Here is a 23,836-nt window from a genome sequence, read left to right on the forward strand (position 1 = left end):
TCTTTCTAATGGCTTTGCATAACTCAGTGTACTCAATTTTCTCCCTATCAGTGTTTTTGTCTCCCTATCAGTGCATTTGTTGTCTTCGGTTCATCATGACAAGTGTTTCTTGACTAATTTTTTCTTCTTTGGATTTCTGTTTCCCTATAGGTTTCTTGGGCTTTATCACTTTCAGAAAGTTGTAATATTCCTCGTCAATATCTTGGTCCTGAGCAGTCTGCAGAAGCTCAAACTTGTTCTTAAGTTCCAGTACATACTGCTTTTTCTCCTCCTCTGTTATTTCAAAGACCTTTGTATTATTTACTCGAGTCAGTTTTTTCCTTTCCTACATCTATATCAAGTGTACATCTTACCATTCTGTGATCACTTCCAACATTTACCTTATTCAGGACGGTAACATCATTCACAATATATCTTCTGTTAGTGAGGATGAAGTCGATTTCATTAGTTGTTAATCCATTTGGACTCTTCCATGTCCACTTTCTGTTCACCCTTTTCATGAAAAAAGCGTTCATTACTGACAGTCCTTGAGATTCTGCAAATTCCACAAGTCTTTCACCTCTTTTATTTCTTTCACCAATTCCAAAATTTCCTATAGTTCCTCTTTCTGCACTGTTTTGCCTTTTTCCAACCTTAGCATTGAAGTCCCCCATAATAATAGTGTAGTGGGTTTTCTGCTCATCTAGAGGACTCAATTTCGGTGTACATTTCTTCAACCTCTTCATCATCATGGCTCGATGTTGGTGCATAAATCATTATAATCTTTAGCTTGTACCTCTTAGAAATCTTGAGTATTAGTCTTGACACCCTTGGTGATGTACTTTTGAATTCCAAAATGTTGTTTTTAAAATCTTTATGGACCAGAAACCCAACTCACCTTCACTCCTTTCACTGTTTCCATTGGTGTACAGCAGATTTCCACATGTGAGATACACAAACTAATAGATTACAGTAACCTCAGGCAGAGATGAAAGTGATTCTTGCACTGCTTTTGTTAGAACATGCAGCAGCCTGTAAAGCAAGGTGTCAGGGGATTTTAAGACCTGTTGGTCCTGTTTAAACAAGCAAATATATGAGCTGTGTTAGGATTACTAAGAGCAAAACAGTTGTAGGTATACTTGTACGTATGCTAATGCTAGGAGCATAATAAATAAATTTAAATCTAAGGCAGTGTATCCAATGGACAGGTGGCCAGTACAATGTTGAGTCAGTTTGGTGTGACATAAGCACTGGCAAAACAAAAATGAGGGAAGGAGTGTGTTATAGGCCCAATGACTGTGATGAGTATAATGAACACCTGTACACACATATACAGTGGGCCAGTAAATCAGAATGTCTTATAATGGAAGGCTCTAATTTTACAGATATTGACTGTACCTTGTGGATTAGTTACTCACACAGTAGCAACACTTTCGTGGAGTTATTGGAAGATTGTTTCCTACACTATGGTTGTTAGACCTAATACCAGCATGTCAGAGAGGCAACAAGAGAAAGCAGCACCCTCGATCTGATTACCTGCAGTGACTCTCCATCCGTTAAGAACCTGCAGATAACAGTACCACTAGGTGGCAGTGATCGCATTGTATTGATGTGGGATTTACTTAGATGTAACTATTTTCAAGTGAAGGGGAAAGGGCTTTTGCATTCATAAAGGTGACTACAGCAGTATTAGACAGTTTTTAAACTCTAGGCAGTAGGACCAACTGAAGTTATCAACAGAAAATTCTAAATAGGAAGCATTAAGGGATGTTTTCGCTGCTAGGTTTTTTAATACCAACTAAGAGATACACTTCAATGCATAGATCTGAATGGATGTCTGATGAACTGATAAGAATTGTGGAATGCATGATATGCATATAAATTATCAGGTAATTGGAGATGCTTTGTTTATACCTAGTTTGCAATTAAGTGGCAGTGGTGGTTAGGCAATCTAATTCACTTTATGAGAAGTGCAAAGAAAAAGCAGCAAAGACTTCTTTACTTACTTATGTAAGTAAGTAAAGAAGTACTGGCAGAGAACTGAATGATTTTGTGATAACTGAGAGGAAAGTGGGGGAGAAATAGTTAAAGCTAAAAAAAAAAAAGGCACTTGGGGTGGATGGGATCTATGCAGTTATATTAAAGGAGGCAAAAAAGAGGTAAGAAAACCTTTATGAGAGCTTTTCTGGATACAGGGGATGTATAAGGTTGATGTATTCCCAAGTCACAAAGGGAGACATGAGTATTTACAGACCTATTAGTTTTTCTGTTCCAGGAAAAAATAATGGAGTCACTGGTTAAAGCAGTAATGCAGGATCATCTAGACAGAAATGCAGTTACTGCAGTGATAGCATTTGATTTGTTAAGGGCACTGTTATCTGGCCAATCTGATTGAATAACATGACACAATAACAAAGGAACTGGATGCATAAAAAACAGCATGTGAACTCTCTATGCGCGAAAAATGTTTTATTTTATGTGAAAACATCCTTAGGAAACATACACTTGAGATTGTATTTTGAACACTTTTCACAATTCGATACTAGATGACAAAAGAAAATTAAAACCGTTTAAATTTTTAAAATTGAACAGCTAGAACTGAAGTTATGAATGATATAACGTCTTATGCTCATGCCTACTACTTATTCTACCGAATCAACGTTAGTGACTGAGTTGTGTCATTTGCAAAGTGACATCATTTGTGTTTTGCATTTTCTTTACCAAATGGTGTTACTTCAGTCAGAAATATTTAGTATAATGATGTAACATTTTATGCTCACGCCTGCTACTTTCTCTACTGAATCAGTGTTAATGATTGAGTTAGCAACATTAGCATCATCTAGGAAGTGGTCATTTGCATCATATCCTTCTCGTATTTTTGCTGACAATCGGTTTTACTTCAGTCTGAAAATTCAGTAGGTGCTGCCAAAGATGTTTTGACATCAAAAATAATATTGATATGTAGAGTGTATTTAATGTCAAATAGCACCAGGAGTTTCTCCCATCTCTGCATAGTGTACATTGCAGGTGCGAAACAGAACACTGTCAATGCCAGAGGTTTAAAGGTGTATGGATCTTCAACACGTGTAGTGTACCATTGTTCCTTTGGTCATTTGGCTGCTGGGCCCTTAATGAGATCCAACATTGCCCACACTCCACCCCGTGGAGACAAACCAGATACACCAGTATTATAGTTATTTACTCTGGCAGGTCCTGCCACCTAATTTCCTGAGATTTCAGTGGCTAGGACCTAAAAAAAAAAAAAAAAAAAAAAAAAAAAATACTATAGATAGGGGTCAGCCAAAAGGAGTACTAGTTATGCGATTTGATGTCATTAAGTCATTAAGTTTTTGGGTGTAGGGTTCAAGCAATTTAACAATGATTCAAACACTAGTAGTTGTAAGTTAGAGGGGGAGGGGAGATTGAAGGCTGGGGGAAAAGACAGAGATATTGGGTCCATAGAGAAGATTATCCTCAAATGAGTGGAGCAGGCCCATGCCCCCCTGAGCAGAAAGAGGGGTGATAAGGGGGGGGGGGGAGGAGACCAGGGGTAACCTCCCCCTCTCACTCGTGGAGTGGAGGCAAAGAACCAGGCAAGGGAGTGTGGCTAAGAAGGCCTAATGGCAGCAGCTGAACTGTGCTGGTGGTTGCTTCCCACTTGGGACAGCATTCCACAGCATGCCGGCTAGGAACAGCCAATAGCATGACTTTGGGGTCTATAAGGTTCCCATGGAATAAACATGCAATTTATATAATTTGCTCACACACCATTTTTTTTTTTTACATTTTATATATTTTTTTCCCTCTACATTTCAAGGCATCATTTTATAGTTTTTACATTTTACAACTTTTTATACTTTTTTTTCCCCCATTCATCCATCATTCTCATTCACACCAGGGAGGGGTAATTTATTAAACAAGCAAAATTGAGCAGCAAGCTGTCAGTCCTGCCTGTCCAATTATTACTTAAAATAATTTAATGCTTGTTTGTCAAATAATTTAAAGAAAGCTTACACAATTAAATGACACAAATAATCAAATTTAGGAGAATATTTATCTACATATCTAATTGAACAAAAAAAAAAACACATTTATATAACAATTATACTAATAGTAATTTTTTTTTTAAACAAACTTCCTGTCATACTTTTACATTCTGCTTTCAACATTTATATATTCAACACACTATTTCTCACATTCATTCACTCATGCAGGCACACACTTTTACACCCTTACATTCACACAGCCCATTTCACTCAAACTCCACAGTCATTTGCTAATTTTACTCAATTTCTACATTTACTTTTTCAGCACTCACCCTTTCTCACACATTCATCCTTCACACCCAGGGGATCACTTATCATTCACTCACCCTTCCTAGCATTTCCTTTGAATGGATACTATGATGCAGTCACAAAAGAACTGGATGCATGGAATAATTTTGATATTATATACTTGGATCTTAGAAAGGCTTTTGATACTGTTGCACATGGAAGACTGCTGCACAAATTGGAGCAGTGTGGCATTGGAGGCAAATTGCTGCTATGGATAAAGGGGTGGTTGAGGGGGAGAAGACAGAGAGTGGTAATCAATGGACACTGCTCATCGTGGACTAATGTTATTAGTGGAGTCCCTCAGGGTTCAGTATTGGGTCCATTATTGTTTTCTGTATTTATAAATGATATTGATGATGGTATATCAAGCTTAATGTCCAAGTTTGCAGACGATACGAAGGTTGGCAGGGTTGTCAAGGACACTACTGACACTATGCTACTGCAACAGGATCTGGAAAGGTTGAGCAGATGGGCTGAGAGGTGGCAAATGAAGTTTAACATTGACAAATGTAAAGTACTACATATGGGAAACAGCAACCCCAGAGCAACGTATCAACTCTGTGGTACTACACTGACAGTGGTAGAGAATGAAAGGGACCTGGGGGTGGTTGTGCAGGCAGATATGAAGTTCTCTGAGCAGTGCAGACGGGCTGCAAGAGTAGCTCATGGTGTATTATCAATGATATATAGGAATTTTTCTAGCAGGGATAAGGAGGTGATTATTCCCTTGTATAAGGCAATGGTCAGGCCACACCTAGAATACTGTATACAGGTCTGGAGGCCTCATTTCAAGAAGGATGTAGAGCTGCTGGAACGAGTACAGAGAAGGGCAACAATATTAGTGAATGGAACAAAGGGGTGCTCTTACGAAGAAAGGCTTAAGTTTTGCAAATGACAGTGTCTGGAGACTAGGCACCAGCGAGGTGATCTGATAGAGGTGTATAAAGCCTTGAATGGTTTGAGCATGCTCAATGCTGATGGGATTCTTCCTCTCGCTCAGAATGATCACCTGAGAGGGCATAAATTCAAATTGAGGAAAGACAGATGTAGGATAGACGTGCGGAAATTTGCCTTTAGCCAGCGGGTGGTTGGTTGGTGGAACAGACTTCCATCCCTTGTCGTGGAAGTTGATAGCCTAAATAAGTTTAAGGTTCAGCTGGACAGGTATTTTAAACAAGCAGAGGGGTGAAGTGGAAGTGGTTTTTTTTTTTTTTTTGGCTGATGCTGCATAAGCTTGCTTTCTTGCATCAAATGCCTCTACTAATGCTAATGCTAATTATGGACTTCTATAAACAAAACTTTTTGGGCCTTTGGGATGATTTTGAAGTCCACTGCATACTCTGGTGCTTCATTCTTGGGTCATTCGGAAACACCGAACACTCATCCCCAGTGACAATATATTTTCTTGATAAGTCTGGATGAAGTCTTGACATTATGAGACTCTTCGTTGCTTCTATTCATCTGCTAGGATGTGCAGCACAAATTTTGCACAGGCCTTTGATTCATCTGCTTATTCATATCAAACAGTTTTTAACATTTCAAAAGTTGCTATTGCATATTTTCCCAGTTTAAGGCGATATTTGTTCATTGCTCAATTGCAAAATCATTACATGGAATGTTAACACTACTAATGAAAACTGGTTGTTACTTATAGCCTATCAGCCTTCTGATCTCTGTACCACCATCTGTTTGAATTATAACGTATTACTTCCATTTATTTTAAAACTCTTTGAACACGACTATAAACAGCACTAGTCTGGGAACTTTATTGCCACACCTCATCATTTTTCAAATTTCATAGGTGACACAGCAGGCCAAATTTGCAATAAATCTGAAAATGAAATTAACTAATAGTACTGAATATACACATGTATATATTCAGTTAAATTCAATTAAAGTTAAATGTATGTTTTTAATTTTTTGTAACTATTTATATACGTAATGAATAGAAATACATACACATGTGTCTGGTTGAAATTCCCTAAATATATGGTCTTCAGTTTGAAAGACCATATATATATATATATATATATATATGGTCTTTTAAACTGAAAAATGGAAAGAAACTTATAGACCGATGTTCATATTTTGTCTAAAATGTTTTTTATAATTCTTTCCTGAATTTATATATATATACAGGGTGTCTCAAAAATATTGGTACCGATGTTTAGGGGAGGTTCCTATGTGATTCACATTCCGTTAACGGAATGTGAATCGCATAGGAACCCACAACCGGAAAAATCACCGTAAGTCGGTACGCGGTGCTGTTCATCAGTTCGCAAGAGGGAAAATTTCTGGTTTACTCATTCAAGCAGTAGTCGCCGCACGAAGAGCATGCATCGATATACGAACTGTGAGCTGGCAGACATGCACCTAGTGTATGGATTAGCAGAGGGCCCACACAGTGTGTGCCCCCATGTGGCACAACATCGCTTCGCAATCAATGTGTGGGCAGGTATGGTCGGTGACTGCTTAGTCGGCCCATACCTGTTACCATCCCGCACGAACTCCGCTAAATATCGGATCTTTCTTGAACAAGTTCTACCAGGGTTACTTGATGATGTTCCAGCAAATGTGAGACGCAACATTTGGTTTCAACATGATGGGGCGCCTGCCCACTATGGAAGGTGTGTTCGTGACCATTTGAACAGGCATTTTCGGCGTCGATAGATTGGCCGTGGTGGACCCGTTGCCTGACCCCCACGCTCACCTGATTTATCAAGCCTTGATTTCTTTCTGTGGGGGGGGCTCTCAAATCTATCGTGTATGAATCGCTTGTGGAGACGGAAATGGATCTCGTGGTGAGACTCATCTGTGCTGCTGCTACTGTCAAAGAAACTCCAGGTGTGGTCAACTGTGTCCGCCAATCCATGCTGCGTCGGTGTCACGCATGCATCGTGTCTCATGGTGGAACCTTCGAGCATTTGTTGTAACATCATGAAATGCATCCATCTCGTACTCCATTGTTAATATTATGTCAAATAAATGTTTGCCACTAATTACTGTCTATATGTGTGTGTATATTGGACAGAAGTCATGGGATACCTATCTAGTAATAGGTAGGCTCACCTTTTGCCCGGATATCGGCAGTCACATGGCGAAGCATTTGAGTCCACTAGTTCATGAAAGCATTCCACAGGTATTTCCATTTGTGCTTGCTGCACTGCTATCCATAATTCCGTCACATTCCTGGGTGGAGGATCCAGAGCTCGCATGGACCTTTCCACAGCATCCCAAAGATGCTCCACCGGGTTCATGTCCGGTGAACAGGGAGGCTATTCCATGGTGGTAAAATCTGCAGAATGCCCTTAGAACCATGTTCTAGTCACCACAGCTTTGTTGGGAGGCACATTGTCCTGCTGGAAGAGTCAACTGGCCTGTGGGTGCACAATGACCATGAAGGGATGCAGATGGTGTGCATGGATGGACACGCAACCTGGATCATTCAGAGATGCATCTAGACATACCAGAGGTCCCAACGTGTGCCAGTTGAACATGCCCCAGACCATTACCGACCGTCCACCTGCCTGAACAGTTCCTTGTTGACATGGCAGGCACATAGCTTCATGCGGTTTCTGCCAGATATGTACCCTCCCATCTTCTCGAAATAACTGGAAATGGGAATCATCAGACCAGGAGACCTGTCTCCAATCATCCAAGGTCCAATGTCGATGTTCTTTCACCCAGTTGAGGCATAGTGTCCTGTGTCTTGGTGTTAGCAATGGGACTCTGGTGGGTCGATGGCTCCCATATACTATTGCAGCTAATGGTTGTCTGATGGTCTTGGTGGAAACACTTCTGGCAAAACTTAGCAGTAATTTGTGCCACTGTTAATCTCCAGTTGGCTGAAACAATGTGAGACAGACATCAATGACCACGTTGATCCACCACCTTCTGTGCCCACAGTGCTGTCCACGTCGAATGGGGATAGTGCAGTTTCTGTACCACTTCCATGATAGAGTGATACATGCTTCGAGCACCCACTATCATCCCTTTTTCAGAGTTTGTTAACTGACAACATTTATCCATACTGATATCGAATTGCCATCTATGTGAATGCAGTGTACCTATATACCTGCCAAGCTGTGGGTTCATCCACTAGTGAGAGGGTGACAGTGTCTCATTGCCCAGGAACCAGGTATTCCATGAATTCTGTCCTTTCAGTATATATGTACACACAGTGCAACCTTGATATAACAAGCCTCGTCATTCCGCAGTTTTGGATATACAGTTTGTATGATCACATCTCCTAAAATGAATTATATAAAAAAAAAAAAGTAGTGTGTTCAAAGAATTAGCAATTTCATATAGGAAACTGGAAAAAGTGAATACTGCTGTATATACTCGTATCTACTGTACATCCTATTACCATATTTCCAAGAGAGGAAATTTTTTAATATTAGTTAAAAATTGGCTGTATATTCATTTTGAGATATTCAGTATTCATGTGCAGAGTAATTTTTGTAAACAGGACTCATCATTGACTAATTACTGTAGATACCCAGTTTCTCCCCTCAGCTAGAGTTGCATATATCAGTGGAATGCTAATTGCAAACAGCTACCTCTGGAGGGGAATAGAGCTATCGTTGTCAAGTGCATTTACATTAGTTACAAAGAAAATTTTTGTAAGCAACAAAACGAGATATCCTTTCTTTGACTAGAAGTTACACTTTGGATGGAAAAAAACTGCTAAGGGCTAAACTGGACAAATATATACGTGAACTGAGAAGTTATTTATGGAGAAATCACACAACTTCACTTCCGCACTCCGATAGGCCAGACAGTTTGGTTTTGATTTAATTTTCTCAAAACACGGTAAATTCTAGAACATCAGAAATAAATTCAGTTGAATTTGGTTATAATGAGATCCAAGAGACCAAAGAATATTGCTCATTATATCCATTATTGTACTTATATGTTACTTTTGCTGTTACTCACTATATTTATCACACACATGCACATAGATATATACTGTACTTATGAAAAGGGATGAAAACAACACTGAATAATCATAGCTCATGATTAACAATTTATTTGATATATTTAAGCACTATATAAATAGCCGACCGGGCTAGCCGAGTGGGTAAAGTACCTGCCCGGCAACCCAAAGGTCGCGGGTTCGATTCCCGCCTCGGGCTTGGATCAAAGTACTGCAAAAACCTTGGGAGGTGCATTATGGCCACAGAAGCCGATGCGCCAACAACTACCAAATCAAAAAAAAAAAAAAAAAAAAAAAAAAACTATATAAATAATTCACAAGAAAAATAATTTCACTATTAAAAATTCTTCCTGTAATATGTACATTGTTTTTATTGTTCAAAGAAGTCTTCCAATATCATTTGTTTTATTCTTTTAAGGTTAAATTTATGAGCAATGTCTTTCATTTTGCTGAGATAATATCTAAATTTGGGATTGATGTTATTGGTTTCATAAAACAAAGAAAGAGTTTTTTAAACAGTTTGTCCCACTATGCTGCATTAACTGAACACTGACCACAGTCTTCTTCCTCGCTGTCTTTGAAAACCTTTTTTTTTTCTAACAGCTTCGAGAATGCCCTCATTTTTCGACATTTTGGTTGTTGTTGTCCCTGATCTCATAAATGTCGACACATGCCAACCCGGTATCCAAGTTATATTCCTTGAACCATGTTGTTAACAGAATACTGTCATCATTTTCTTCAGTGTCTTCATCAGCTTCCATGGCTTTTTAGTCCTGCCTTATTCAACCAGTTTTTGATAGTCTGTGATGTGACCTTATCCCACACTTTGCTCATGAATCAGATGGTATTAAGAACTGAAATTTGAATTTTTTTCTTTTTTTCTTTCTTTCAATAGATTTCTGTAGTTTCCAATATTAAAATATTTCTAAAATGGCATTTGAAGCTTCTAATAACACCTTAATCCATAGGTTGGAGAACAGAAGTTGAGTTCAGTGGTAAAAATACATGCTTGATGTTGGGTAGATTGAGATCAGTGGGATGTGATGGACAATTGTCAAAAATCAACAAAATTTCTTATTTTTTTTCTGAGCTCTTTGTTGCAGTTATGCACTTCTTCAAAAATGGATGATGTCATCCACGCTTTTTTTTTGTTAGCTTGGTATGTTAGTGGAGGATTTTTAATGTTTTTAAATTGAACATCTTGGATTCTTGTATTTGCCTATTACTAAGAGTTCTCTTTTTTTTACTTCCACTCATTTGAAAAAATCAGAACATTTAGTTGCTCTCTGGATAATTTTCTGCTGGTGCAGTTTTCACCCTTAAACATATGGGGTATGTAGGGGTGGGGGGGAAGTAATTTATAGAACACACTGGCTTCATGAACATTGAAAATGTCTTTCACAGAAACCCTTTCTTATATATGGCCATACATTTTCAGTCCAGTCATTACTCATTTCTTTGTTAACATCAGTTTTGCCACTTATCATGTCATAAACTATATTATTATTATTATTTTTTTTTTGAATAATTGCAAACAAAATCTGCATATCCAAGTTAACGAGCCAATTTTTCAGCTTGTAGTTTCAATAGAGGACTATTAATAGGAATACAATTTTCTTTTCAGTGTAAACCAACTCAAGAGAGCCTTATCCAAATCACTTATCACATTTATGCAACTTTTCACATCTTTTCAAATACAATAGTAATGCTTTCCCATTTTTTCCAAATAGGATGAGTTCCATAGTTGTCCTCTGGCTTGGGGCCAGGGACAACTATGCGAGGTGATCTTATTGAGATGTATAAAGCCTTGAATGGATTGAGCAAGCTCAATGCTGGATTCTTCCTCTTGCTCAGATTACTCATCTGAGAGGGCATAAGCCGACCGGGCTAGCCAGGTGGGTAAAGTGCCTGCCTGCCTGGCAACCCAAAGGTCGTGGGTTCGATTCCCGCCTCGGGCTTGGATCAAAGTACTGCAAAAACCTTGGGAGGTGCACTATGGCCACAGAAGCCGATGCGCCAACAACTACCAAACCAAAAAAAAAAAAAAAAAAAAAAAAGAGAGGGCATAAATTCAAATTGAGGAAAGACAATTGTAGACTAGATGTGTGGAAATTCGCCTTTAGCCAGTGGGTGGTTGATAGCTGGAACAAACTTCCATCTGTCTTAGTGGAGGTCAGCAACCTAAATAAGTTCAAGGCAGAACTAGACAAACATTTGGAGTGAATGGATGAGTGAAATGGGAAGGGTGTTTTTTTTTTTTTTTTTGGCTGATGCTTTATGAGCTTGCTTTCTTGCATCATATACCCTACTAATGTTAATGCTAACTATGCCAAGATGTTAATGCTAACTATGCCAAGGTACGGAGAGTACCTAAACCATTTACGATTTGCAGATGACATTGTGGTCATAAGCCACCATCCCAAAGAATTAGAGGAAAATCTTAATCAGTTATGCACAGTTAGTAAGGATTTTGGACTAAAGATGAATATGGCTAAAACAAAAGTAATGATGAACAAGTATGCTACAGAAAGGGAAATAATGATTGAAGGAGCAGTAATTGAAAAGGTGGAGTCATATACTTATCTGGGACAAGTTATTAGCTGTAATAATGATAAATGGCTGGAAGTCAAGAGGAGAATAAATTTTGGATGGATAGCATTCAGGAAATATAGTCACATACTGAAGAGCAATATCCCAGTTTGTCTGAAACGTAAAATAATGAACCAATATATACTCCCCACCATGACTTATGGAAGTGAAACTTGGGCACTCACCAAAAGAATGGAAGAGAAGCTGAGAACTACACAGCGAAGAATGGAACGATTTATATTGGGAATCAGACGGTTAGATAAGAAGAGAAACACATGGATTAGGCAGCAAACTCAAGTAAAGGACATTCCTATCAAAACTAAAGAACTAAAATGGTCTTGGGCAGGACACATAGCTCGAAGACATGATGACAGATGGACTAAGAAAATAACAGAATGGTACCCAAGAGGAGCTAGAAGAAAACCTGGAAGACAAAGGCGGAAATGGATAGATGAAATTCATGAGTTTGTGGGTAGTAAATGGATGGCCAGTGCTCAAAACGGAACGAACTGGAAAGTTGCTGGAGAGGCCTTCATCCTGCAGTGGATTGAAAATGGCTGATGATGATGCCAAGGTTTGTATTGAACTTACAAAATAACAATATTTGTTTCTCACAGGATGAAAATGAACTTTGTGATACAAATTTGAAAATGAACTTTGTAATTTGATTAACCGAATTTTGTAATAAATGAATATATTTACATAGAAAAGCCTATTCTTTCAGACGGGAAAGGGGAATGGCATGTTCTTCATATAAATGAGTACTGTGTATAAACCGAGTTTGTATTAATGAGAGTTTAAAGGGAATGATATAATCTTTAATATTTTATCTTTTAGTCTGTATACTCATAAATCATTAGTAAATAAAGTATTTATTTACTAAGTAAACTGTATTTACATAAAAAAATCTGGAAAAAAGAATGGTAATTTTTTTTTGGCTATAATGTGGATATTAGAGTTTTCACCTGACATATGCATTATATTGCAGTTGCACTATACAGGGTGTTTCAGTTAAACGTTTCAGAACTTCTAAGAGGGGTAGGGTACATCCTGACAACTCGAAATCATATAGCAATGTGGGGTCGGAAATGCTTTCCTGAAGCGATGTTGTACACAGAAGCACCATAAAAAGAAAAGAGACCGTAAGTGAGAAATCATTTTAATAATACATGAAAAGAAGCAAAAGGTACATGGATTAAAGTAAGTGTTCGAAGTTTCTTCCACGGGCTACAATGCACGCCTCACATCTCCGACGCATGGACATCCGAACATTCTGGAATATTCCAGGCGAATTTCGAATTTCTTCGGCAGCTACTGCGATTCTTGCAACCAGCTCCTCAGCATTGTCAACAGGGGTGTCATAAACTAGCGATTTCATATGACCCCAGAAATAAAAATCAAGACATGATAGGTCGGGTGACCGAGCAGGCCAACGCACGGGACCACCACGTCCGATCCACTGTTGACCAAATGTGACATCCAGGTAGTTACGAACATCTCCGCTATAATGGGCAGGGGCTCCATCGTGTTGGAACCACATTGTCTGTTGCGTCCATGCAGAAATCTGTTCATCTCTCAAAAGTTGTGGCAATACTTGCTGCAGAAAGGTCAAGTAGATAGGTCCGGTTAGACGACACGGTAACAGGTAAGGTCCGATGAGGTGATCTCCCATAATACCGGCCCATACATTGACCGAAAATCGAATCTGTGCTGCACGACGTCGTATTGCATGCGGGTTCTCGACCGCCCAGATATGGTCGTTATACGTGTTGAAAATTCCTTCCCTTGTGAAGGTTGCCTCATCGGAAAACAACACTTCAGCAGGAAAAAGGGGATTTGTAGCACATTTTCCAAAGTACCACTGTGCGAAAGCAATACGAGGTGCATAATCCTCCGGTTGCTGTGTCTGGACACGCTGCCTGGAGTATTCCAGAATGTTCGGATGTCCATGCGTCGGAGATGTGAGGTGTGCATTGTAGCCCGTGGAAGAAACTTCGAACACTTACTTTAATCCATGTACGTTTTGCTTCTTCTCATGTATTATTAAAACGATTTCTCACTTATGGTCTCTTTTCTTTATGGTGCTTCTGTGTACAACACCGCTTCAGGAAAGCATTTCCGACCCCACATTGCTATATGATTTCGAGTTGTCAGGATGTACCCTACCCCTCTTAGAAGTTCTGAAACGTTTAACTGAAACACCCTGTATATATATATATGTATTTTTTTTAAATTTTTTTATTATTATTATTTTTTCTTGTGAATAAAAGGTACAAAAATATATATATTTTTAAAATATGTTTTATTAAAGACTAAAAAGTTACAATAAGTATTGCACTCCATTAAGAAAAAATGAACTATTGGTATTGTCAAAGCAGAATTCAAAAGAATCCAAAACTTTTTTCAGATACTAAAACTAAAACTAGTTAACTGTCAGGTGTTCAACAGAAATATATTATTATTATTATTATTAGCTATATGGTGTAAGGAGGCCTGAGAGAGAGAGAGAGAGAGAGAGAGAGAGAGAGAGAGAGAGAGAGAGAGAGAGAGAGAGAGAGAGAAGTAAAAGAGAATCACCAAGAAAGAGAAGAATGATGATATCCAGCTCAGGACCCCGGGTGTGCCAGGCTCATACTCACCAGATGTGACCCCCTGATATGTGTATGTTTGAAATTTTATATACTTCACAGTCTTTTAAACTGGAAAAAGGGAAGAGATAATAGACTCATGTTTATTATTTTATGCAGAATTTTTTTTTTTTTAAATTTTCATCAGAATTAAAATTTTTTGTTTTATAAAATAATCATATATAATAACATTTCAATCCATCAAGAGAATTTGAAATGTTGGTACTGTAGAAACAGAATTCAAAATAACCCAAAACCTTTTATAGAAATTAAAACAAAGTCTGGTCACTTGTTAGGTGACTGGCCACCGTATTTTCCACAAGTGAGGATGCCACTACTGTTGGATTAATGGTATTTTCTTAAGGGTGATAAACAGCATATATCTCGCTCTCCCGCTCATGCAAAACGTTATCTCCACAACATATCTTAGAAAATAGGCAAAGCATTGAAGAAATCCTTATCATACTTAAATTAATACTTAAATATTACTAAATTTAAGAGAATCAGATCTTGAAATGAAACCCATTTCTCACGTGATTTATAATAGGTGCAATATGGCCTCAGTAGCTTTTAAGTCACAGTAGCTTTTAGTTTTAAGTATAACTACTTAAATCTTGACTACCTTAGCTTATTACAATATGATTGGATTAAATTGTCATACCCTTTTCATCATTTGTATGAATTCAAATGTTTGTTTCCTCTGACAGGGGTGCTTACTCTTTTCCTTCCAATATCTGTCAGTGGTTATTTGACCTATGGAGGAAGTGTGGGTCCTGATGTGCTGTTGTCTCTAAGTATAGTACCTCTGAGAACAGCAATAGAAATCTTAATTGCTGCACATTTGTTCTTTGAGTTTCTTTTCTTAGTAAACCCAATAGCTCAAGAATGGGAAGAAATCTTGAAAATTCCTGAATGTAAGTAGATAGCTTTGTTTTTAATAATCAGAATGTCACTGTTTTCACAATTCTATCTGAATTGAACCATTAATGACAGGGGGACAGGTTTTATCTGCTAATTTAAATATATGACCATCTTTACTGGAACGAAATAAAGATTAAAAACAAATTAAACATACATCTATTTTTCAGTAATGTTTATTAATAGTAAAATTCACATTCTTATTTTATTTCATTTTTCATTTAATTTTTTTATTAGCTGTTAACCTGCATAAAAGCACAATTATTATCAGTATTAGCCATATGGTGCAAGGAAGCCCTACACATTTGCTGCATCAGCGAAAAAAAATTATGATGTAATAATAAATAAATAAAATAAACTATTTATTTGATTCCCTCCTCATGAAGGCACCTATCCAGCTGATCCATGAACTTCCTGAAGCTGCCCAGCCTCAACCACCCATGAAGGCAATTTATTCCAGTAATGAACTCATTGGCTAAAAGAAAACTTCCTGCAATTCATTCTAAACCTCTGCTCCTCCAATTTGAATGTATGGTCCATAGTTCTGGAATCATAACACTGAAAATTTCATATTCATTTTACTTCCTCCTCTCAGAACACCTCAATTAGTGCTTAGTTAACAAGCTTTGTCCACATATTCAAAGTCTTTCCTCATATGGGCATCCTATTTGCTGATCTCACTAGATGCATTGCCTGTGTTTGGACCGAGACTTTTTTTTTTTCCCTAGGTACAGTCTCCACACTTGAACAAGTGTGGAGACTGCACCAAGGGGAAAAATTTCCTTACGAAGTATATATTTGGACAAGCTTAGTATGTAGGTTCAATAAAATTTTAAAATCCCCAATAAATATTGTTTTTATTGTATCTGTAGTCCTGGATTTACAACAATACATTTTGTCAATAAGATAAATCCTTGTATCTGTGGAAATTAAGTCTCATAAATTTCTGACAAGCTGAATAGATATTTTGTATTGATCTTCATAGCAGAAAGCCCCTTTTGGGGGTGGATGTATTTTCGTAATATACTCTAGTACCCTGAGTACTCAAGCCAATGTTGGCAGAGGAAATGTGTAACTTGTATTCTTCCCATTGTTATCTTAGGAGAATGTACTTCTCATTTGTGGTGATAAGCAAAGAACTTTGTGTTTCAAGTATTAAAGATTTTTATTCTTGTCTTTTTATTCTATATAGATTTTCAATATAGTTTCAAAATGTAATCACAATTGCAGGGACATTATTTATTTTTTGACGAATATATAAATAAAAGAAAAATTAGGGTTTAATATAACAATAATAATAATAATCATGAAAGTTGCTTCAGCAAGCCTACCTCTCCCCAAGGTTGAAGTGATGGCTGAGGCAGATAGTGGCACTATCTGGTTTTGCATCCAAGAACTAACACTACCAGCGGATGTAAGCTGAAGCTAAACAGGTCCACCTCCATAGATGGATGATGATGTCAAAGAGAAATAATAATTATACTGTATCAAGTGTGGTGCAGGATAAAGTCACTTGTGTTCAGGCCTTAGGCAGAGGGGTCGGTTCAAAAAGTTGAAGAAAGTCTCCCGATGAAGACAGTGGAGCAAGCAACTCTGTTCCCCATAAGGCTACCACAAGGGAAGGGCAAGACCATCCAGCCCAACTAATTGGAAGTGCTTCCTGCACAACTGTGCTAGTAACCACCCAGGAAGGAAGAAAATGCCGATGCATGAAGTTGACCATTGAAATGAATACATTCATCATGCAAACATACTATGAAATAACAAAGCTAGAGACCAATATGACAATGTACAGGATGAGACTACACACCAAGTGGTTGGAATGATTCCCAGATATTCAGGTCACTGAACAGCAAATAGTGGACCAGAGAAGGATGATCGTCACGAAGAACCTGATACACCTTGTAATCTTGGAAAAAATTCAAGCAGGATGTGAGAAACCAACTACAAAGAAGAAAGAATATGGACAAAATGAAATCAGCGGAGGAAGAGCAAGAAGAAATACAACCCAGAGCAGTTGTGGAAAGAGATGAGGTCGTGATATCCAGAATAGAAGAGGAGTGGAAGAAGGTCCTAATAGAATTCAAGGGAATGGACCCACAAAGACACATGATACCGAAGCAGAGACCCACAGAATCCTGTGGAGAGTCACAGATCACCTCAATCTGAAAATAATACCTATATAATATTGGTGTAAAAACACTGTAGACAACTCTTATTTGAAAACTACGATAGTAGTGTAAAAGGGCATCATTTCAATTGTATCTCATATTGCTCATCCTTCACAACGAGTTACCATGTATTGCACTGCCTCGAATAAGTAATGCTTCACTAATAGAGAAGACTATTGTTACTTATTCTCATTGGGTACCACCACCCAGATGGCACCATTTCAAGGCTTGTTGGCATTCATTGGTGGGTTCGGGCAGGCACCCTGGTATTGCAAATGGGTTGAAATTATGCCATTTTGCGCTACTATTATAGTTTTCATTTAAGAGTTGTCTATGGTGTTTTTACACCAATATTATATAGATAAATATAACTTAAAATATTATGCCTAGCTGCATTTAGTCTTACTTAGAAAATAATACCAGAATGCAACACTGGAGGTCATCCACATAGGCAATGGTGGATCTAGAAAAAAATGACAGGAGGGGCAACATTTGTGACGGGACACCATTTTGTGCCTTGTTTGTGCACAAGCAAGGCACAAAATAATGCACAGAACAAAATAAATATAGCACACTCAAACATAATGTGACTGGCAGACACAGGCACACAGCTAAAGTCTGAATTACTTTGAAGTCAACATTATACAAGACCAAACTGTGTGACACTTTGAACTATAATAGCGATTACATCAGCATCGGTGTTGGCAACTGTAGTCAGTTGAAAATAACTAAGCCACAATGCAAAAATAGATAAAATCCTATGTTAACAATGAAAAAAAAAAATTTTTTTTTGAATTGAAGGAAATTTAAACAATTGGTGTATATGCTCCGAAAAACGATGGGGAATGTGCCCCAGACCCCCCCCCCCAACCTGAATCTGCCTATGCACACAGCTGTATGTTGTGCTGCCATAACAGCCACTAGGATTAATGGAAGAGAAACAGCAGCAGAAGAACTGAAAAAAGAAGGAACTGCCAGCATGGGAAAGACGACTTCAGCTGAAGATAGAAGAATTAAAAGTCAAGATAGGATAATTGACCCAGTACCAATGTGGTAATAGGAGTAAGAAATTGATTGGAAAAGTGAAGAACATCCTCAAGAGAGTTGTTATTTGTTGTTATTTGGTTTTTAAGAGCATTAGCAACTAAGGCCATATTGCTCCGGGGATATGCGGTGGTCATTCCCTGACCTTTCCGCATTCTCCATATTTGGTGGTGACAGGCTCGAACCCCGGTCTAATCAAGAAGCTGCTACGCACTGCTGCTCCTTCCCACCTGGCTATAGAGGCGCCTTCTCAAGAGAGACAATGAGATCAAAAATCAGAGACTAGGAGAATACAAATAGAGTTCCTAAAGGAAAATAAACAACTGAATCTTCGATGAAAACCAAAGAGCCTTCTACCGGAGTATTGGACAAGATGGGAAAGATGGAAACGGGCCACCCAAGCAGAAGATGATTGAGCAGTTCTGGGGCAACATAAGGAGCAGTGAAGTAAGACGTAACAGCTGAGCCACCCTGGTTAGAACTAGAACAGAAGAAAACCAAAGACATACAAGAGATGAGAGAATGGAAGATTCAGGAGGAAGAAGTACAACAGTCAATGAGGAAGTTCCACAACTTGCAAACCCCAGGAATAGATAATATCCACAACTACTGGTACAAGAAGCTCACTTGCACACACAAGCACCTAGCAGAGCAGTTCACCCGAATGATAAGGCACCCAGAGACATATTCATCCCAGTCTTTTATTCAAGGAATTACATATCTGAAGGCTAAAGGCCAAGATACAAGAAACCCAGCAAAATACAGGAAGTTCATCTGTCTTCCAATGATGTACATTGGGAGACCTGATAAGCTGCATAACAAAGAAGATATCGGACCACTTGGAGAGCCAAAACATCATGGCCGAACAGAAAAACGGATGCAAGTAAGAATGAGAAAAGGATGCAAGGATAATAGCTTGGAAAGGAGGAAGGGGGCCAATAGACCTCATTGAACAACAGAAAATAGTGATAGTTAATCCAAATGATTACTTCCAGAAAAACACAGCTTAAGTGAGAAGTCCCCTCCTGCCCAGAGAGCTCTATCATGCTCCATGGTAGACACTACAATGACCTCCATTAAGACCACATAGATCAAATGGCTTCTGGTGCATGGCTTACGAGCAGGATGGTCTTCCCTGAGACTGAAGGATTCATGCTTGTCATCCAAGACCAAGTAATCAACAGCAGGAACTATAGAAAATACATTGCTAAGGAGCCTAGAGTGGCAGATGACACGTGTTGAGGAAGCCACCTGGCCTCAGAAACAATCCAACACATTACCACAGGATGCAAGGTGATCACTCAGATGGAGTGCACTCGTAGACACAACCAGGTAGATAATACATCAGAAGCTACAAGGAAATACCAGTTGATCAAAGAAAGTGTTTTGTATTACAAGTACAAAGCCCTGAGCCGTACTAGAGACCCCAATCCATAAACTGTACTGGGACTGTGCCATAATAACAGAGAAGACAATCCCACACAACAGACCAGACATAACTCTTGTCTGCAAGAAGGAAAAGGCTATGTATCTGATTGACATAGTGGTGGCCAACACTGGCAACCTCCAGAAAACTCAGGAAGTACACAGACCTAACACAGGAGATTGAAGAGATGTGGCATATGGAACAAATAACGACCATCCTGATCATCATGCCAAAGACCTACATAACAGCCTAGCAGCAATAGGTCTCTCAGAGAACACATAAAAGGAACTCCAGAAAGTTTCAATCCTGAACACCTGTAGGATAGTCAGAAAGTTCCTCGATCAACAGTAACACCAGACATAACAACCACCCTGGGCAATTGGTAACAATACCCATGACAGGGTAGAACCCCCATCAGGGAGAAATAATATAACAACACAAATAAAAATATTTTAAAAAGTTGTGTGTCAAGCTGAACATTTTATTGGAAACATAATTCAAATATTTTTCGCTGGTTTGTCACATTAGTACAAAATGTTTTATCTGTATTTCATACTGACTTACTCTCAGCATTGAGATACTTCATTTTCATTGTAACAATGATTTCAACTCACCATTAGGAAATAAATTTTCTAAATTTAATAAATTTATTGAAAGTTACCTTATTTAAATAATTCAGTGAAATAAACATGTTAAACTCAAGTGAAAATTCTGAGCAAAAGCTTTGTGATATGAGAGTTTAATAAGATGCTTGTACCTTATATATATGCAGCCACTCCCCGACTTACATAACACTTGACTTACATAAATTTTTGCCGGCCGATGCAAACTTAAAAAATCACGGAAACATATTTTGCTTCCCCTAGGAAATAAATGGAGGTCCCGACTAGGACATAAAAAAATATGTAGACAGCATAACTCCATAAGTCAAGTACCTTAAAAAAAGTATATACAACATTCATTGTTTTATATTGTAATTCATCTCTGTTTGGCATTGTAATTCATCCATTGGTTGGCACTGACAATGAATTAGTCTAATGAATGCAGACTTTACTACCGTTTTGAATCAGAGACCTGTGATCCGAAACGGTAGTTGTGCCGTCAGTGTTTTTAACCCTGTGTAAGTCGTTGTCAGTGTTCGTTTTATTCCCATGTACTTATTACAATGATGAAGGGAAAGTGACCAAAGGAGAGTGCAAGTGGTGGCAATGCTAGGAAACAAAACAAAATTGATTTAGAAATGAAGAAGAAAATGATTAAGAAGTATGAAGTAGGAAGGTTTGTCATCTGTTGCAGGGGAATTAGGTCTCGCTGCTTCAACAGTGAATACTATTTTAAAGGACAGCGGACGTATAAATGAACATTAGCAATTAGTAGAGGCATATGATGCAAGAAAGCAAGAGTGAAAAAAGCCCATTAAAGTTCCTCGCATCATCAACAGGATTCGAACCCAGGCCTTTTCCACCCGCTGTGGGGAGGACGGTGACGATATCACTGTGCTACCCGTGCAGACTAGTTGGAGCCACAGAATTGGAAGTATCTCCAGAATTTCGCACAAGAAGATTACAAAAAAGAAAGAGGCACTTCAATTACCAGCCTGCTGATGAATCTATAATAAATCCTAAGGAAGCTTACAAGGTAAACTGCTTTAATAAAACATAATAATCTTTTTGGTTTCTTGGGTAAATTTCTAAGAATTCCAAAGGATGAGTTAAGAAAACACGCAGATTTACAAATCGCACTTTCAGATGCTAAAATCATTAAGGGCAACAAATTGGTCAAGTCTGTGAAGGTGGCAAATATTGATGGCCATATGCTAGTCGAGGAAATGGAAACACTGCAACCAATTCTTCCAGAATCGTGCTTCGAAAATCCTTTAAATATTTTACAATTTCTTGCAACTAATGAAAGAGCCACTGGATTTTCGAATTTATTGATATCACTAAGAATATTTTTAATGATTCTAGTGTCTGTAGCGTCTGGGGAAAGAAGCTTTTCCTAATTAAAGTTTATTAAAACTTAATTAATTAAATAATAAATATTTAAATTATACAAATTATTTAATAAATTATTTAATAAACAACAATTCATATCTAACTCCCCAGCCATGATTCTGAAGATCAAATGACAATCTCTTGCCACAGTTTCCAGAACTTTTTCAACTGTCCTCATTTCGAGAGATTGATGGACACCCACTTCTTGGGTCGTCATGAACATTCTCACATTCGTATTTTGAATTGCTTATACCATTCAAACACATTGGTATGATTTCATGTTTCATCACTATAAGTAGTTTTTAACATTTTAAAAGTTTCTCTTACAGATTTTCCCAGTTTAAAGCAAAATTTGATATTTGTTCATTGCTCCATTGCAAAATCATGACAAATAATATGTACCCATTAAACCTAACATATGCAATTATTAAAAATGTGAATTTAAAATTAATGGGACTCTTTCTGTCTAATTCCGCTGTCATCACATGTTTTAAGAGCTACTCAAATTGTTGATGTGTGATAACTTACGTAAACAATATAAGCACCAGCTTGGAAGAATACAGGAGTTTTGTTTTCACTTGTGAAAACAAAAAGTGCTGGCTCCAGTGAGCATTATGAAGAATGCATTAGTTTCTTTTCCCCAAGTACTGCTCTTTGCTAATCTTAGCAGTGTGAGGCTTCTCCCAGCAAAAAATTATGCCATGCCCAAAGACGGTAGGTAAGTTTGAAAAAAAAAAATAAATAAATAAATAAATAAACAAATGTGCATGCCCCAAATGGTGTTATTTTAAAAAAATATCTAAAATTTTTTAATTGAAAAAATTGATTGTTCACAGAAGTGTTAATAACACATTGAAAGGATGGGTAGCACAAAAATGTGAACAATTTTCAATTTTTCCTTTTTTTTTTTTTTTTTTAAAGGTCAGAAAAATTAGTTGCTTTATAGACAATGCACCCACTTGAGTTATGGATTTCACTGCCCCTGTACTGTTAAAACAAATGACATGGTCTTAGTAACCACCTTAAATTTATTTAGATGACAAATAAATGGTGAAAGTAAATAAATGGAAATATGAGACAAATAAATGACAAATTAGCCTTTTAATGGTGTTGTTTGTTTGAAGTAGTGCAATATTTAAGCAACTCACTTCATAGGGGTTTGCTCTGTTGTGAGTAATAAAACCATTGTAATGATACTTGATGTTATCAATCCAGTCATTGCAGAAGTCTATTCAACTGCCTTTGAAAGAGGAATCATAAGATTCCTCTTTCAAAGGCAGTTTTGGATTCCATTTCACAAAATTCTATTACACAGGAAATGGTATCTCTTCTTTGACTATGTGAAAACTTTATTTTTAACTTTCAACATGATTATGATTTTATAGACTTTTCTCCTGAAACAAAATGTTACACTTTCAGCTAAAAAGAATTTTAATATAAAAATATCACTGTACATTTCATATTACATTGGGTGACCAGACATCCTGGTTTTCAATCATCTGTCTTGGTTTCTTTTTATTACAAATATAAATGTCCCAGTTCTCCAAAATTTTAAACACTGCTTTCTGAACTTTTAAACACAGCTGGACATATATTTCTTTTCCTTCTCTTTTTATTTAGAAGCAGTCTTAATGGTGGAGATTTTTAGTGCATCCTTTGTGCTGTCTTGCAGAGCACTCTCTTGTGGACTAAAAGGAAGAATTTCACATGTATAGACAATATGCCTTGCAATCATAATCACCATTAATCTTGCTCAAGAGTGTGATGTTATTTTCAGTACTAGTTCATTGAAATTTCTAATTTTGAGAATTTTTG

At 37.7% G+C, this 23,836-nt stretch overlaps 1 protein-coding gene across 1 annotated transcript in view; it reads left to right on the forward strand.

Annotated features, from left to right (window-relative positions):
* The window catches only part of LOC150079171 (uncharacterized), a 70,060-nt gene extending 46,616 nt beyond the window's left edge, over positions 1–23,444 (forward strand). Inside the window, exons 5-6 of the mRNA XM_090382980.1 lie at positions 15,176–15,382; positions 23,407–23,444. Coding sequence (XP_090239106.1) covers positions 15,176–15,382; positions 23,407–23,444 — 245 coding nt within the window. The remainder of the gene's footprint in view (positions 1–15,175; positions 15,383–23,406) is intronic.
* The last annotated feature ends 392 nt before the right edge of the window (positions 23,445–23,836 follow it).

This window comes from Mastigoproctus giganteus, chromosome 10 (genome assembly GCF_048544385.1).
Source record: "Mastigoproctus giganteus isolate SK-2022 chromosome 10, ASM4854438v1, whole genome shotgun sequence".
Lineage (NCBI taxonomy): Eukaryota > Metazoa > Arthropoda > Arachnida > Uropygi > Thelyphonidae > Mastigoproctus > Mastigoproctus giganteus.